Below are 12,782 nucleotides of genomic sequence, written 5' to 3'. Positions count from 1 at the left end.
TGCTGCAGTTTGTTGACTGCATATACTCAGGTCTGAATTGATTTTTCTCTGGGAGATAATAGGGAACCTAATTGCTTCTAACTGAAAATCTGGAAAACAAACCAAGCGTTTTGATTGCAGCTGACTCTCCTGTGAGTCCACAGCTATCTGACGGGGTTTCAATAAAACACGCATATTAGTGATCAACCAATTTGAGCCTCATTTGTGTTTATTTCTTAACACACTTAAGTCATCAGTTATGTTTCCGATAGTATCTGATGTTGAAGTTTCTGATGGAACATTCAGAAACTTTACTGTCATGAAGCGAACAAGCATTTTTTTCTGTGTCTGGATGCAGAAGTTTAGCTGTGAATGTGAACACAACACATGCGGGGAGAGCTGCGATCGCTGTTGCCCGGGTTACCACCAGCAGCCCTGGATGGCGGGGACTTTCCTCACTCGGCACGTCTGCGAGAGTAAGAATTTTGAAACACTCAGCCGACACTCATTTATGCTTTCATCAGTTCATCCACAAAAACGTCATGCTGCTGTGGGCCCTAATGGTTATTATTGCATTTTTATATTTCCTTTAAATCATGCTGTGATCAACTGTATGAGTATTTTAAACATTTATGCAGCGTTACTTGAATTTACCTGAATGCTCTGTGAGCAGCTTTTAAACGAATTAGTCCTTTGTCATTTTTTAAGTATCACTTTAATTATTAATCATGAAAGCAGTAAAATGAGAAGAAATTAAACAACATAACTGCGATTAAACCTTGTACTTTGTGGTTTTATGGGTTTAGTAACACATTTGTCCTCCTTAAGACAAACCTTCACGTAAATAAAGGGTCTTCATTAAAACACATCAACCTGGGATTGAATCAAACTCATTTAAATATCTTCTGATAAAGCTAAGTTAGCATTTTCGAATATATTTGCTGACTTAGTTTTGTTTTGGCTCCAAATGACAAAAGTAATTGATGAATTGTGTTATTTTTTATGTATATATATTTTTCAACACAAAAGTGGTTAAAATGAAGGGAAAAGGTGAAAAAAACATCCATTTTTTTTCTTTAAATATTACAAAACAAAACCTCACTTTTGAATTCCAGTAATAGAAAGTCAAACATGATTCTGGAATGTTTTTCTGCAAGAATGCCATTTTCAAATTTACTAAACCTTTGACAATGATGAAGCACGGTGGTCGTACTACCATAATATGGCCCAACTTTACAGCCACGAATTGTGTTGCAGGAACCGTCTGAGCTAACCTATAGCATGTTCTAAAAAGTTAAAGACATTTAAGCGAAGACAAAGGAAAAATGAGGGTGGCTTGGTTTTAGAGCAAAAAGTAGAGCAGCGGTTTAGAGAAAAATCCCTGGAGGAACGAATGATAACTGTGGGGAATTTCTAATTTGTCTATCCTCCTTTTAATACTTCTACATGCTGGGACCCGAGCAGATCTGTTAACCCGTCAGGACTTCATCCATATGCAGACAGTCTCAGGATTGAAACCTTGTCCTTAGAAAAGCAGATTATCCTGTTTTACAGAAACTATTAGTGTTGGCACGGACCACCAGCAGGGGGCGTAGCGACAAAACCGTACTGTATTTCAGCGTAAATGGTCTCATACGTGTTTTTACTAGTTCATTGTTGCAGATTAGCCTGTCAACTTTGTGTTTGCCCCTCGTCTCAGAGTGCAACTGCCACGGCAAAGCAGATGAGTGCTACTTTAACCAGACGGTAGCCGACCTGTCACTCAGCCTGGATGTCCAGGGCCAATACAGAGGAGGTGGGGTTTGCATTGGCTGCCGCAACAACACAGCCGGGATCAACTGTCAGAGCTGTGTTCCTGGATACTACAGACCTGCAGAGGTATAATAATTGTATGCAGGTACGTCTGTACAGGGAGTGTTTTTTATTAGAAATCTCTTCCTTCTCCTACAGATAAGTGCAGATGAGGAGAACCCCTGTGAGCTCTGCTCCTGTGACCCGCATGGTTCCGTCAGCCAAAGCTGTGTTGCTGATTCGGGCCAAGCAACCCCCAGTATGCACAAACTTTATTCTTTTTATTCCCATCTTTCTTTGTTTTACCTCAAAACATTTATCTTGACATGTAGGTTTTTGTCTCGGAGTGAAATGAACAACCAGCACAAATTTCATTTTGTAATTATATTTTAAGTGAGACGTCAGGAACTCCAGTAGCTTATCGATTGTTTCCAGTTTGATTTCCCGTGGGATCAAGGGAGTTGAGGTTCAGCACACGATCCCAGGAGTTTATTTTATTTTTATTGAAGAATGTTTTTTGACTGAACTTAGTTCACTCCTGAGTGTGTGTGTTTTTGTTTTAAGTCAGTTATTTTTGGCACGGCCACCTTTAATGTGTGTGTCTTTGTGTGCTTGGTTAAGGTCAGCCAGCGGGGTCATGCTGGTGCAAGGAGGGTTACGGGGGCCCGCAGTGTGACAGGTGAGAGGCACACAAACACACTGAAACTGACAGACTCACACTGACAGGTACGTTTTCCGTTCCCCTCTTTGTCAAGTAGTGTTTGTAAATTGCCGGAATCCCATTTTACGTAGATGCTGGGACAGCAGTAATTAAAAATGACATTTAATTATGTTCACTTCAATTATAAAATACTGCATTTATCCTGAAAGAAAATGGAGTTGTTGGCTGTCAGTTTAAGTCATTTTAAAGGCTTGTTATTGGCTCCGAGCAGAATTGATTTCGACTTGAAAATGCATCTAATTAGAGCTTCAGCTGTGTGCAGACGGTGTGTGTTGGGTTGTCCCAAACATTGTGTGAATTCTTTTACAAATAATCACAAAAGTTTAGGCACCATCATGGCAAAAAATGGTGACACAACAGTATGTTTTGGTAGTGAATAAAAGGTATATGTGTTTCAAGTCCCACTTCGATCATATTTTTATCTATTCTCAAAGCGTTCCCAATGGTCTTTGAATTGTAATTATTCAGTTTCCACTTAAAATAAAAAATCCTGTCATTTTCAAAGACATAATTTCAGCAGAGTTGCAGTAGTTCTGCTACGTTCACACCAAACGTGATTTGCGTGGAAAGTTTGCGTCCGTTGCTTCTGTTTAGACCCCCGGTAAATTAATTGCTGGACACTTGTCTAGAAATGCTTTCAAAAACTTGATACTCCCGCCGCATGTGGGAGGAGCTACTGCACAAAGTTTTTAGCTTCATCGCTACATGGAAGCATTGACTGTATATCGTATTTTTACAATGCATGGAAGACACAGTTAAAGTTAAGATAAGGTTTACTTATTTTGAAGAGATCCACAAAAACCTTGGTAGGTCTCCATGTAGGGTTCATGAGATCATTCAGAGACTCTCCGGGTACGGTGAGGTTCACTATTCACTGCAGGAGCTGCGTCTGAGTGGCAGCTACTTTCGGTGGTACTCCAGTCTCTCTGTGACCTAGTTTGAGGACTTGCTGCTGCATTAGACCAAGGAGGGAAAATAAGAAGAAAATTGGAGGAACCTTTTACTATTGTTTTGATGCAAATAAGAAAAATATCATAAAGTTTAAGAGGTGAAGGATCCTATTCTTCTACATGTTGGTTTTTGGACTCCACCCACTGACACATCATCAAGACATCAAAGGCCAAAGCTGAGTTCATGATTGGTTGATGCAATGTGCATTATTCACCAGAGTTCAGGTATTTAAATGTTTGTTGTGTGTCCACATTTTTGCCACACTGGTGCACCGCTTAAAACTGGCTGTTGCCGAGCTCAAAGCAGCAGGACCTCCGAACGCATAACAATGAAACTGGCCAATTTAGATCCCTGACTCCAGTAGGGGTTGAACACGGCTTAATGTTCCAGGTGCAACTAAAATGGTGAGCAATATTGAAACAATCCAGACGAGGAAGACGTACATGGATCTGGTCGTCTACAAGTGGATGCATCAGCATGAAGCGGAGCAGGGAGCTCGTGGACCACCCAGTGTATCTGGGATGTCACAACATATACGATATTTTGCTAACGTCATTTTTTTCGTCTGCTCCTGATTCACAATGTACTCAGAAACTCAGCTTAATATATATCTTAATAAATGTCCTCCATCATCAGAAAAAATGCTACAGGAACATGCTAAAAATACCAAAAACATGAATTTAATTGGAGTGGGTCTTTAATATATTGGTATTTATTTGCTTAACCATGCATTATTCCAACAGTACGTGTAAAGGATCTTTAATACCTTGCTATCGTCTTCAGGTGTGCTGTTGGTTATAAGGGTTTCCCTTCGTGTGAGCGATGTAACTGCAGCATGGAGGGAAGCATCAACACTGACCCGTGCATAACACCGTGCGTGTGCAAGGTACAAACACGCATCCGCACAGACGCACGCTCACTTGTCATTACTTGTTAATGACAAGCACTCTGCGTTAACCTTTCTAGCCTCTTCATCATCATTTTCACCAAATTAACTCTGCAATTACATGCCTCGTGCTCGTAACTTCAGTTTGAGTGCAGGTCATAAACTTTCCGTGTCGCCTTCTCGCTTCTTTTTCCCTTCTGGTCTTTTTTATCCTTCTCTCATGCAGGAAAATGTCGAGGGCGGGAACTGCGATCGTTGTAAACTAGGATTCTACAATCTGCAACATGACAACCCGCGGGGATGTGAGAAGTGTTTCTGCATGGGCGTTTCCAGTCAGTGCTCTGCCTCCGCATGGACCTACCAGAATGTAGGCATTGCAACACACTTGTCTTTGATGATCAAGAAAAAGATGATATAAATGTTCCTGCCTGCAGAAGTGGCTCACACCTGATAACCTTCCTTCCTACATTTAATAGGAGAAATTTCAGTAGCTCATTAATTTGAATAGAATCCATTTATGAGCCCTGCAGAAGAATTACTGGGGACAAGAGGTCAAGTATTAAAAAACAAATTGCTCTTTGGTTGTCGTGGCTTTGTTCCATTTGGCATCCAGAATAAAGAGATTTCAGACTTTAAAAGCATTTAATGTGGGGCTTTGCTGATCTACTTTCTTTGGCTTTTCACATTTTTAACGTTTGGCCAAATGCTTTCGTAGTCCAAAAGAGTAAATTTGAATATGAGTAATTTTTAGCACTACACAATTACCAAAATGCCATATTCCCCCTTGTTTATTTTTGTATCCTAGTGACATTGTAATGCCACAGGGAAATATGCTAAATTTTACATTAAAGAATTTTTAGAAAATTCCAGTATTTTGGAATTAAGATATTTTTTAATCCCTTGAATAAAATCCAGAAAACAATTAAATTTTTCAATAAGTAATAGAAAATATCAATTATGACATGTTTGGTGTTTTTTTTAGTTCTTGCTCACAAGAATTTTAGTTTAAGATTCAAAAAATTGTCATGAGAATTTAGGAAAAAAGCACCGTCTCAATTTTGATCCACACATTTTTAACATAGAACAAATTAACACATTTTGAATTCTTTCAATAGAGCAAGCAGTTATCTAAAATAACGATTAACAATAGATGAGTTATCACCGTAAGGTTTAAAAATAAAAATCACCAAAACTTTTCCTGCCAAAAGTGTTTTTTAAGATCTTAGTGGAAGCAGCCATTTTGAAATGACCAGGAAAATCCCTTCTACTGCCCCTATAGTGGAATTATGATGGTCAGAAAACGTGGACAAGGTTATATAAAATAGGTTTTTAAGGAGAGTTTGGAGCATGGTTATGACATAGGAGTCTCAAAAATGTGTGTATCATTATTGAGGGTTAATAAAACACCTCGAGGATTTAAAATGCACAATTAACTGAATGGTTGAACTCGTCTCACTAAAAGACCCACTGCGATCATCTTTGATTAATTTAAAAGTTTACCCAGTGTTTTTTTTTAATATGATTGTGTTGTTTTGAACCAAAGTAAAAAAAAAATATATATTTTTTTGGGAGATTTTTCTGCAGAGCGTCATTCAATTTTCAGACCCATCTCTTGAGGTGGTCTCCGTTCGTTTGCAATCGGAGTTTCAGTTTGCTCTGAGATTCCTCCGTCTGTCTAGGCCTAGCATTATGGGATGTAATTTCTGCATGTGACAGGAAGCAACCACAAGCTGCTGACAAACGTGCAGCAACAGTGAGACACAGCAATTCATAGAAATGTGGTCGGATGGATCTAGACTCATTAAAACAACTTTTAACGTGATTCAAATTGCTTCGCACACCGTTTTCCCGACAATCTTAGCGGCAGAAACACTTATCAGCGTTCCTTTTTTAGCCGTCTTCTTGCCAGTAACCGCCTTGCTGCATGCCTCCGTACCAAATCAGCTGTTAAAGTGTTGTACCTGACGTTGATACCGACATTCAAAATTGTTCAGCGAAATATAAAGTTTGAATAAGTGATCTATTCCAACAACGACAGTAGGGCGTAGCACTTCCATTATTCTTTCTCTCGTTGCCCCAACCTCATAACTCCTGGCCAATGACTGAAGAGATCTTTAGTCAGGTGGTTTTGTGTACAAGCTTTGGTTCATGTCCGCTTGACGGCCTTGGACTTAGTCAGTACTTTTCCAGTCTGAATACACCCTAAGCTTAATTTTCTATATATGTATATATATATATATATATATATATATCCTACATCATCAGGAATGTTGAAAACACCAAAAACAAGATTTTCATCAGAGTGGGTCTTTAAGGTAAGAGAGAGTAGAGTGAAGCTAGAGATGAGTAAAAACGAAGAAAGCAAAGAAAAGACAGATCTGGAGAAAAGAAGGGGGAGCCAAGGCATGAGACAAGAGGCAGCAGAAAGGTGAAGCAGGAGGGAAACAGTTTTTGACTGACAGGTGGGGCAGGAGCAGAGGCAGAGGAGAGGCTGACAGGATGACAGCTCTGATTTAGACACCGATAGTGACTTTGTGTGTGTTTGTGAGTGCCGGGGCCCAAAAGGGGAAGCCAAGGTTAGGTTAATTGCAACGACAGACGTGTGTCTGTGTGTCTCTGCTGTATACACCCCCCCCCCCACCTCCCCTCCCCATCACACACAGACACAGTCTTTGGGGAGTTGAGGAAAAAAAAACTCTTTTAAAGCGTCACCTGCGAGACTTCTTGACTGACGTTTGACGGATGTACCAAACTGTGAAACATGACTTGACTTCACGTTTGAAACTGGGGAGGATTTTAAAAACACATAATGTAGTTTTACCCAAATGCAACTGTGTCAAAATAAATACTGTGTGTTTAAACAAGGGGGTATAGTTACAGTAAATGTTCTATCGACATCTTATGTTCAGTAGAACGTAGCAGAAATCTAACCTTGGTGGTGAAACAACACCTGAGCAGAAGATATGCCAGCTATAAACACACTGCATTTCTATTTGATCTAAACTTTATATCACAATATACCTTCGTATTCATAATAAACGCATACAGTATTTATAACAAAGAGTGTGATTTTGTGTGTGAAAGAGGCTCAACATGAAACATTTTGCCTAAAATAACTGTTGGTTTGAACCAAGTAAAGGCTAAATGAAAGAAACATAAGTAAAAATCAGATGTTGGACATCCAATTCAAAATAGCTCTTTTAGAATGCATCTCCACCAAAAGGTCAAATGGGAAGCTGACCTTTGTTAAGTCTTTATCTAACTATGGTGTCAAATCTAGACTTTGAAATCTGCTGTTTTGGCTGGTTTACCTGCTGCCTATCACCTGGACTGGGTGTGTTTTACCACTTAGAAGCCACTAGGGTGGGGTTGGTTGGAAAAACACGTGGAAAATTCCCGTTTTTCTTTTGTCCTGTGTTTAGGAGAGCAGTCTGTTGGGTTGGCACCTGGTTGGAGACTCGGGAGGAAGGATCTGGTCTGTTCACAGACAAACGCCTCCATATCTGAGCGTGAGACATTCGGATGTGGTGAATGAGCTTGGCTCCGCCTACTATTGGAATGCACCTGGACTGTACCTTGGAAATAAGGTAGGCAGACACGTATAATGACACGAAATTGTCAATCAGTGTGTATTGCTTTGACAAATAAAATATGGATTTTTTTAACTTATTGTAATTCACTATTAAGGTCATTAATTTCATTTTAAATTATTATAATACCGGCTTTATTATACAATGATATTTTATCATTAGGATCCAGTTTTGATCTATAGACATATCCTCTGGGTGGACAAGCTGTTAAAATTCATCTCCCTTGGATGCTCACCTACCTCCTAGCCTTTCATGTCAGGGGTTTGAAACTGAGCCGTAGTTTTTTTTTTCTTTTAGTGGCCACAATTAAACTTTATCACTCTCGCTGGTAAATAGCTGCAGTGCATGTTTCTGAAGTGGAGTTGTTGCCCTACCACAACAACAAGCTGACTGTGATGTTTGTCTGCATGGCTTAGAGGAATGTACCACCGAATTTCATTACTTTACGCCCTGCAGGCCTGGCTTGTCATCTCACCTCATTGTCTGAGCCTCTTCCCTTTTCTTCCTCTAACCATCCCTCCATCCCTGCTTCTTTTTCGCCATCCTACTCTTCTAACTTTCGCTCCATCTCTCCAGGACTCCCGTTTTTTTCCTTCCCTGTTCCTAAATCATCTCCTACTTCCCTCCAGCACTCTTGCCTCTCTCTTCTTCCTCTGTCTCTCTTCTTTGCTTTTTGTCTCTCAGGGTAAACAGTGTTTCGCCTGTTGAACTCGATAATCAACTGCTTTTCTCTTGGCGCTCACGCAACCAAACACATACTCACACACGGTAACTTCAACGTAGACTCCCAGGTCTATATAAGTCAGATAATGATGTGTTTTGGAGGCATTAGAGACAGCAGAGCAGAACTGCATGCCTCCAAACATGGGAAACAAACAAATTACCACTCTCTGTGTGCATGTGTGTTCGTGTGTGCGACTGCTGGAAGCAGTGTGCGAGTGCTGTATGAAAAAGCAATTCTTTGCCGCATTTTTTTTTTTGATGGTGTCACAAAGATAGATTCTCCTTGACTTGATGCGACTCGTTCACACACACACAGTGGTCTGTCACGTTAGTGTGTGTCATTGGAACCGACAGGCTGTGCTTGTAATAACGAGCAAGCAATGGATGTATAGGAGCATAAACGTGTGTGTGATAATGTTCTGCGCCGCTTGCATGACCTCCTTTATCATTAATGTCATGGATGCTCGTCGCCTGTTAGCTTGATTTGTGGATGTTCATTGCTCCAGAAGCATGTTTCACCAACGCTCATTGGGTTTTTTTAACGCTCGGGTTTATTTGAGGCTTTCTTAGTAACGGACAGTTTGGTTAATATGGAAATGTTGCTCCAGAGTCATGGTTTTGTGGGCAACAGAAGGGATTTAAAAAGGACAAACATAACCTTGAAATGTTTATTTATATCTTAAAATGAACTCAAACAGAATAAATAAAATTAGAAAAATTTAACACATTCAGAGGCCTCATTTGGGTTCATATGTGGTTAAATTCTAAACTACTATAGTTCAGCTTCTCCTCTGATGGAGATAAATTGAAGCTTCAAAGGCGAATAGAGAAAAATAATAACAGATCTGGACAGAAACAGTACTGAGGGACTGAAGTAAGGAGATAAAAAGATGATGGATGAAGTTGGAGAAACATTGCTAAAATATGATGAAATCAAGTTTATGTCTTGCAAACTCATGAACAAATATACTGTTGCTCAGCTTTGTGATTCATTTTCTCCCGACTCCCGCTGGAACTTTTTTTTATTTCTTCTACAACTTTCTATAAGTATCTCTCATCCATTTTGTGTACATTGTGTCAAAGCCGGAGCAAAAGACAAAATGAAAAATGACGAAGATTGAAAAAGAGGCAAACCTGCTGCGGGCAGAAACCTGAGGTGGAAAGAGGCCATTTGCTCAGAAAAATGTCCATGATTCACTTGCTACAGGTTGGCACCTTACATTTGTTATAGGAGTTTGAAAGAAATGCATGGAGGTCTTTATATACAAATCTAAACCTAATGGGTTGTGCGAGAAATGCATTAAACATGCAGCTAATCTGATTTTGATTGCAGGAGATTGAGTTTCCTTCTATTTCCTCCCACCCTTTTGTTTCCTGTTATTTTGGAATGCTAAAAAGATACCTCAGCAATCCCTCTGTTACCTGCATTAATGCAATAGTATATCCTAATCTTGCTAAAATAGGTGTCAGCAAAACCAGAAACTATACACTGTTTCTTAATATCATTAGCTTGCTACTAAATATGGTCTTTATTTGGTGTTTGGAAGCAGTATTCATTTAAAAGCACAAGTCAATGCTACAGAGTATTACAAACTCTTCGTCGAAATCCAAACACTGCGATGACACTGTGCCAAACATCAAAGTGGTTATTTGCAGAAGAGGGACATATAGCATGACGAAGTTGATGAATTTGCAGTTTTATATCCAGACCGCAATTTTCAGTTTGATATTTCTCTTTTGAAGAAAAAAAAAACAGTATAGAACAGAAACCTGAAGACATGACTAAGTTGAATTAGAATCTTGAATTGTATTAATTCAGATCAATGAATCATTGTTTTGTCATACGTGAACATTCACTTGAGCTTTGCAGCAGACAATCGGTGCTTCCACAAAAGAAGGCGAGAAATATCAAGTCATCCTGGTCAGCCCGTCCCGCAGTCCTGCAGCTTGGCGTTTGATTAGAATACCATGAAGAAGAAACAAAGCTTAGCCTGTAGGTGAGCTGGACAAAGTCCAAGCAGATATTGATGACACACTGAGTTGTGAAGTTTGGCAGTGATGCTGCAGATTTTGGAAATGCTTTTTGGGCAGCTAAGTTTCAAAGTGACCATCAACAAAGGGTCTTAACTGGAAAAGTCACCGTTATATTCGCCGTTAACTCTTCAATCGTTTACATGATCAAAGTGAATGGGCTGTTACTGACGTTGTGAAGTAGGGTGAAAGCATAATTTGAGCTTAGCTTGGCTTCCTTCCTTTGTTCCTTTTTTCATTCAGGAACAGATAAACAGCTTGTTAAATGTTTAAACATTAAGGAACTCTCTAGAACAGGGGTGTTTAACTCGTTTTCACCGAGGGCCACATCACCATAGGGGTTGTCTTCAAAGGGCCAGAAATAAATTATACATGTAACTAAATGTAATGAAAAATAAATGTAACTACTCCTTCATGTTAAACGACTCATTATTTATTTATTCTAACGTTTTAAAGTGTCAATTACAGTTGCATAGAAAACATATGTTTGCTTGTTACTCCAGCATAAATCCTTTTAAATTTTGTCTGCTTACTAAAACCCACATAACTCAATTAATGAAAGATCAAGTTGTCCAAGTGAATAAAGAAAAATAACATGAAACTGAGCTAGAAAGAACATGTATCACACGTGTAACATTTGACAAAAAAAGGCTGCACACAGCCTTGCATCCAACTGATGGTTTGATGACAACAATTTGTCTGCATACACACATAAGACCTGCAGACATTGAATAATTACAACATCAGATATACATAAATAATATGTAATCAACTAAACTAAATATTTTAAGAAATTGAAACCTTTTATGCTCTTTCAGGCCACATAAAATGACATGGCGGGCCACATTTGGCCCACAGGCCTTGAGTTTGACACGTGCTCTAAATCAGGGGTGTTCAAATCCAGGCATCGAGGGCCAGCCTCCTTCTGGTTTTCCAGCCTTATCTGCTGCTGATTACCTGGATCAGGTGTGTTTAGCCAATAAGGATCTTCAGTGGCAGGATGATTGGAAAACCTGTAGGACACTTGAGGCCTGGCTTTGGGCACCCCTGCTCTAAAGATATGTTCTTCTGTTGGAGCATAAACTTGCAGGAAAACTTACTGGGATTATGGCTGTTGGATGAGTCGCATTGATGTTGCTTTTCCTTTTTGTCTGCTCAGCAAAGACAGTAATCAATTCATGTCATCATATATTGTTTAATACTCCAAAGCAGGTTTTAAGAGCTGATTCTAAGGCCATTAAATCTCATTGGTCAGCAAACCTTTTAGTCACATTTTTAACACATCAGCTACAGGTTGAACATGAAAAATGAAACATAAAACTAATAGAAAATCTGAGATCTAACAGCCTCGTTATATCGTAAGATTAAGTGAAATGAAGTAGCTAAATGTGGTTTATCAAAACCTAATTGTGTATTGATTCTCCAAAAAATGAACTTTTCTTAGATGTTAAAAGCGAAAAACGTGTTTGTGGCTCTCTGACGTTGTTGTTGCACAGAAACAGTTATTAGCCTCATTTCAAAAAATGGAGAGAATAAAAGGAGTTGTTATAAAAAGCAGATTTTTCCTAAAGGAAAGCTAGCCTATCAAGAAATACAATGTTATTAAATAGGAGGTTAAACTAATTAAAACAAAGATGATAAAAAAACTAATATTTAATAGACATCCTGAAAGTTCGTAGTCACATCTGTAGACAACATCATCAATGCGGGTTTGTTTTTTTTCTTTTTCTCTTCTTTGTCTTTCCACATGTGGTTATCTGAAATATCAATCTTCCTTTCAGCTGTTGTTTACTGTTCTCACTTATATGTTCTTTGATCTGTACTTTGCAAGATTTATTGACTCTAACTTTGTTTTTTAGGAGGGAATATGTTTTGGTGTCTCTGTGCACTTCTTAGAGAGGTCTTTTTTTCTGACTTTTTCTGTTTTTTATCTACAAAGTTCTTTGGTGCATCCGAGTAGAGAATAAGAAATAAAAAGAGGAAGTGGAACAAAGACTTCAGTTCAGTCCCAAAAAATGAAGCAGAAAAATGATAAGTATATGTGGTTTTGTTCTGAAATTCAAACAGGTCGGTCCACACACCCAGACAGACCTTTTTTAAATTGGGACTT

General features: G+C 39.0%; 1 protein-coding gene across 5 annotated transcripts in view; it reads left to right on the top strand.

Annotated features, from left to right (window-relative positions):
* lama2 (laminin subunit alpha 2) overlaps window positions 1–12,782 on the top strand; it is a 112,905-nt gene that overhangs the window by 16,239 nt on the left and 83,884 nt on the right. For all 5 annotated transcript variants that reach the window (XM_023952768.1, XM_023952772.1, XM_023952771.1 and 2 more), the window contains exons 7-13: window positions 338–455; window positions 1,679–1,857; window positions 1,930–2,029; window positions 2,392–2,449; window positions 4,226–4,328; window positions 4,555–4,695; window positions 7,751–7,915. In XM_023952768.1, coding sequence (XP_023808536.1) covers window positions 338–455; window positions 1,679–1,857; window positions 1,930–2,029; window positions 2,392–2,449; window positions 4,226–4,328; window positions 4,555–4,695; window positions 7,751–7,915 — 864 coding nt within the window. The remainder of the gene's footprint in view (window positions 1–337; window positions 456–1,678; window positions 1,858–1,929; window positions 2,030–2,391; window positions 2,450–4,225; window positions 4,329–4,554; window positions 4,696–7,750; window positions 7,916–12,782) is intronic.

This window comes from Oryzias latipes, chromosome 24 (assembly GCF_002234675.1).
Source record: "Oryzias latipes chromosome 24, ASM223467v1".
Taxonomy (NCBI): Eukaryota; Metazoa; Chordata; class Actinopteri; order Beloniformes; family Adrianichthyidae; genus Oryzias; species Oryzias latipes.
The sequence above is the reverse complement of the archived record's forward strand: the minus strand, read 5'-3'. Positions and strand labels throughout refer to the sequence as shown.